At 32.0% G+C, this 5,964-nt stretch overlaps 1 protein-coding gene across 1 annotated transcript; it reads right to left on the reverse strand.

Annotated features, from left to right (window-relative positions):
• Window positions 1-546: 546 nt before the first annotated feature.
• LOC11435226 (receptor protein-tyrosine kinase CEPR2) lies at window positions 547-5,370 on the reverse strand. The gene is made up of 3 exons (XM_039833335.1): window positions 5,216-5,370; window positions 1,522-4,307; window positions 547-1,109 (listed from the first exon to the last, which is right to left on the reverse strand). Exons 2-3 carry the CDS (start codon window positions 4,061-4,063, stop codon window positions 739-741), a joined length of 2,913 nt encoding a protein of 970 aa, XP_039689269.1. The 5' UTR covers window positions 4,064-4,307; window positions 5,216-5,370; the 3' UTR covers window positions 547-738.
• Window positions 5,371-5,964: the final 594 nt, after the last annotated feature.

Below are 5,964 nucleotides of genomic sequence, written 5' to 3' on the forward strand. Positions count from 1 at the left end.
TTGCTAATTCTTCAAACAACAATCAATGAAGAAAAGTTGATTGTTTTCTTCAAATAAGTGTGTGTCCGCTGGTCCTGCTGGCAGACTTGGTTTGGTGTTGTTTTCTTTTAGTTTTAGCCCTTTTCGCTTTGTTTAGAAGCTTTAGGAGGTTTTTTATCGAGTGGTGTTGTTAAGGGTGTGCTTTTGGCCCTTTGTACTCTTTTTCCTCCTTCGCAGGTTTGGCGCTTCTTGTGCTAAGCCTTGCCTAATAATATTTGATGTTTCAAAAAAAAAAAATCAACTCAGAAAAGTCATTCCTATTTCAAAGATTTTCATTCTTGACTGATTTTCCTTCAACTTTAAAGTAAAAGACACAATATCATTACAAACTACACATAAATAAATATGATTTTTTTTCCTTAATAATGAGTGATCTTGCCATGATAAGATATCAAAACTAAATTGATCTTAAAAAAAAAAATGAACCATTGAATAAATTGAACAAAGATTATTTGACAACATGAATGCAACATTCCCTTGAAAATTCAGGTACACATAGCAATGAAATAAAAAACAGAAAAAGAACCAAGATATTATACATTTTTCTTTTGTTACAAGATATTATACATTTGTAACACCTCTCAAAAACATAATTATTATATATATCATACAAATCTCAACTAGCATACAAAACTGCTCTTAAATTGAAAAATAACTTGCAAAAATGTACATTATAGCTTTTGAAAATAATCAAAACCACTAGTCAAAAGAGCCTGCATTTTTCTCAAAACCACATGGTTTCGATTTCTTCTTGCAAGGTTCAGAATCAACAAGCATCTTAACAACATCTCTCATAGTTGGACGCAAAGTTGGAAGCTTAGTAGTACACTTAATACCGATCTTCAACACTTTAATCATATCTTCGACACAATGTGTTGATGCAACTCTACCATCAAGAATGCTGAGTACACTTTCGCGATCGTTGAGATTACTCATAACCCAATGAACAATGTCTTTTGCTTCTCCATATTCTTCTTCAACAGGTTCTCTTCCAGATACTAACTCTAATAGCACCACTCCGAAGCTGTATACGTCGCTCTTTTCGGTTATTTCCGTTGTATATGCTAGTTCTGCATAGAAGACAAAAAGCTTTATAAGTTAACCATGTTCTGTTACCAATTCAAACATGCATAAATTGGAAGCATATATCAAAGGAGAAAGCATATATTTCATTAATTCTTAGTACTTTAAGAAAAAAGTGTCCCTAAATATAAACATTGTTTGAAGGAAATATTAGTATATGTCACAATTCACAAACAATAAATGTGTAAAAAATAAAATACTTCAAAAAACATAAACAGTATATCTGTGATTCCCCGATACTCCAAAAATGATGAAGAATCGTATCCGAAGCAGTATCGTATCGGGAATTTTGAAAAATTTCCCATATCATTGTATCGGTATCGTATCCGTATCATGTCAGGTATCGGGGCTTCACAGAAGTATGTTGAAATTTCATACAAAAGCATTATCAAAACATACCTGGAGCAATATAACCATGTGTGCCAGCAAAAACGCTATAACCCATCTGAGATTTTTCAGCAAATCTTGCAACACCAAAATCAGCAATTTTTGCTTCATAATTTGCATCAAGCAAAATGTTGCTTGATTTTATATCCCTATGAATAACAGGTGGTGAACAATCATGGTGCAAATAGCAAATTCCTTTTGCACCTCCCAAAGCAATTTTATACCTCTGATTCCAATCAAATGTAACCATCTCATCTTTTACCTCTCTATGAAGAGCTTGGAAAAGATTACCATTTGGCATATACTCAAAAACCAAGAGATTGGACCCTCCTTTAAGAAAACAAGCATAAAGTTTAAGTATATTTTTGTGCCTAATTTTCGCTAAAATCTCCATCTCAGCAGCTAAAATCTTCACACCATAGCCTTTCTCTAGTTGCTTTACGGCCACCACTATGCCGGTTTTCTTCAACTTGACTCGATAAACTTTTCCGGTGCCACCGTAGCCGATTAAATTATCGTCATCCAAATGACTTACTTCATCTGCATCAATATCCACTTGGTGAAAAGATGCTTGTTTCCATTTTTGACTTGCTTCCTTTTCGCCTTTTTGTAAATTCTTTTCTTTTCGATTCTTCATGCATCTATGGATCACGATCGCAGCAGCGAAGATAACAGCAATGAAAAAGAGCAGAAAATATTTATAAGCAAAGACCCCTCTTCTATGACCATGATCTTTATCACAAATCTTCAAATCAGAATTCATTGAAGTTTTCGGAATTTGCTCAACACATAATTCTTTGTTTCCAACAAAAGCTTTCTCTCCACCAATAATCAAAATGCCAAATGGAATTCCACCAGAAAGAGAATTTTGAGAAAAATCCACTGAGCTTAGTTTCATTTTCTCCAAATTATCAGGAATTGTACCTGTTAATTTGTTTCTTGATAAATTCAAAGAATTCAATGAACTCATAAGCGAAACCGAGTTCGGAATATTTCCCGATAGAGAATTCAAGGCAAGATTCAAATCCACCAACCTCGAACAATGGCCTAATTCTTTCGGTATTACACCAGTTAACGAATTCTCTTCCAAATGCAAAGTAGATAACTGTTTTAACAATCCAATTTCACGTGGAATATCACCAGAGAAATTGTTGTTACTCAAGTAAAGTTTCTCCAAATTCACCAATTTTCCGATTTCGGAAGGAACTTTACCTGAAAACTTGTTATTCATCAAAACAATTTCACTTAAATTTGTTGAATAACCAATTTCTGAAGATACTTCACCACTGAAATTATTAAAACCTAAATCAATTATCTTTGCATTTGGAAGTGACCAAACACCTTTCGGAATTTTTCCAGACAAAGAATTATTACTGATCCTTAATCTTTCTAGTGACTTGCATGAAGCATAAGACTCAGAAAAATTTCCAGAGAAATTGTTTTGCAATGCAAGCAAAAGTGTTAACTTTCTTTTCTCACATAAGTACTTTGGGAAAAAACCTGAAAATTGATTCTCTGATATGTCGATACTTTTGAGCGGAGAAAATCGGCCAAAATCCTCCGGAATTGTACCGTTGAAACTGTTTCTGTAAACCGAAAAACCTGTGAGATTTTCCATTTTACCAAATCCAGCAGGAATTTGACCAGAAAAGCTGTTATCATACAGCTGAAAAACAACCAAGTTCTTCATTTCACCAATCTGCTTAGGCAACTTACCAAAAAATTTATTTGCAGAAAGATCAATCTCTTGCAAATTGGTTAAATTTGCAAGTTCTTCTGGTATTTCGCCCGTCAAATTGTTCGAAAACAACTCAATTTTGGAAACATTTTTCAACTTCAAAATCGATCTAGAGATTTTGCCAGATAACTTGTTTCTTGACAAATCCAAAGTCTTCAATGCTTCCATTTCATATATTGATTCTGGAATCTCTCCTTTCAAATGAGAACCACCAAGATAAAGCCAAGTCAAATTCTTCAAATCTCCAAGACTCTCTGGTATCACACTCTCAGTGTAAAGATTTTCTCCGAGACCAAGCGATACTAGTCCGGTTAAGTTCCCTATCCAGCTAGGGAATCTACCGGAAAAGTAGTTGGCCGAAAGATCAAGAACTCGAAGATTTTTCAAACCGGACAAATCTGGAATTGCTCCAATAAGTTCATTTCCTGATAGATTCAAGACTCTGAGGTTTATAAATTTTGTTACTTCTGATGGAATTTTTCCGGAAATGGAATTGGATGGTAATGAAAGAACTTCTAGGCTATCAAGAGTTGTGATTGATGGAAAAATTTCGCCGGATAGGGAATCACCATCCAATGAGATTTCTCTGACTTTCAAATTTCTTGGATCACATGTAATTCCAAGAAAGTTGCATGGTGATTTTGATTCATTCCATGAAGCTAGAGTGTTCAATGAGTCATTCAAATGACTCTTGAAATCAAGAAGGGCTTGTGTTTCATTTGTTAGGGACATACATGGAGGGAAAATATAGTGTGATGTGAGTAACAAAATTGAAATGAAGTTGAAAAATTGAAAGAATTTTGAAATCTTAGCCATTGAGAGACTAAGTTCAAAAGACAAAATTGTTAACAAGATTTGAAGAATGTGGCCGCGTCAGGATGTTTGATATTGCAGAGAATCGTGGTCAATGCAGCCGATGCAGACAAAATTCAAGAAGAAAGTTGTCAACAAGGTTTTAAAACGTGGTCACGCCACGATCTTTGATATTGCAGAGAATCGTGGTCAGATGAAGTTGATGTTATGAGGCTGCTGTGGCGTCAATTGTGGCCACGCCGTGGTCCTGAAATAAAGCTACTTGGTTGAGTGGATATGGATGAAATTTGAAGTTTAATGATCAATGAAACATGATTGAAGGTAAAAAGGTCACAGTCCTAGAAAACATGCACTGGTATTAAAATACAAAATAAAACATAACATTATGAATAAATAATGCAAATAAAGAAACAAAAACAGTGTGAAGTAAGACAAAAAAGAAAGGTGACGTTGAAGTGTCAATTTTGTTAGTGAGTGTTAATAATAATGATTGAACTGTAATTACTATAATTCTAATCAAAGAATTGAAGAAAGAGATAGATATATAATGCTTTGAAGTCACTCATTTCACATCTTTTGCACAATAGTTTTAAATCTATTTTGCTCTAAATGCAAGCAAGGCACAAATAATAATAATTATGATTAAATAAATTTAGAATTATTTTTAATCATGAGTTTTTTCTTTTAGGGCTTTTATAATCATGAGTTACTGATCCTACTATTATAACAACCATGGACATTGGAAATTTAGAATGATACTAATTATTTTGGAGAGTTCTTTACAATTGGAATAATTATAATAAAAAAATAATAATAAGATTATATTATTATGAGTATGTATCCATTTATGTGCATGTTAATACTCTTAACTTATAATCTCTTAAAAAAATACTCTTAACTTATTAAAAAAAAGTAATAATAATATAATTAAAAAATGTTAAAGCTTCAAGCCTTAGCCTGGAGAATACTCTTCAGATCTCTTTCCATATTCTAGTTTTTCTCTTTTATTTTGTTTTTAGTATTGAGAACAAGGATACAAAGAAAAAGAAGATGAATAAATATTGAAATGAGAAGAATTTTCATCAAGAATAGTAAATAAAAAATTCAGAAGTAAGAACTAAAATATGATATAATATTTGAGTGTGATTAACTAACCTGAAAATTTTTCAGTAGAGTTGTATGAAGTATTTCTTCCTTCTTTTCTTCAAACTAAGAATTATTTTTGGTAGATAACTAAGAATGTTATGAATGAAGTTTATGAATGAATTGAGAATAGCCAATGGTTGGTGTTTTATAAGAGAAATAAAATTATTGGATTGTGATGGGAATATAGTGAAATGTACGGTAACCAATCAAAAGGTGTGAAACTAAATAGAATTATTGGTGCATTAATCTAAGGAGTGGCCATACCGTACAGTGCTATAGACATATTATTGTATTGTGATGGAAATATTTCAGTTGGAAGTTTCTAAAGGACACATTAATTAAGATGATGAGTCACCAAAGTTATAAAACTTAGAAAGAAAAATTTGATAGTAATTAGTGCGTGGCCAACAAGTGTCCATATAGAAAAAAGAGAGAGATATTTAGTTTTTTTTTTAAGCAGTGAGAGAGATATTTAGTGTCGGGCAGCTAGACAAAAAAAAACAAAATAATTATATTTAGTGCATTTAAAAAAAATATATATTTCAAAATAATTATATTTAGAATCTTGAAATGGTAGGGCAGCCAATTTATTTATTTTTTAAAATTATTGAGTTTTTAAAATAACTTTGAAATTACAAATTTCCAACCTCATAAATTCTTTGGAACAATTTCAAGAATTAAACTGATTTTCCCTCAAAAAAAAAAAAGAATTAAACTGATTCATTTTCATTTAGAATTTTTTATTTCATAGATATTTT

This window comes from Medicago truncatula, chromosome 4 (genome assembly GCF_003473485.1).
Source record: "Medicago truncatula cultivar Jemalong A17 chromosome 4, MtrunA17r5.0-ANR, whole genome shotgun sequence".
Taxonomy (NCBI): Eukaryota; Viridiplantae; Streptophyta; class Magnoliopsida; order Fabales; family Fabaceae; genus Medicago; species Medicago truncatula.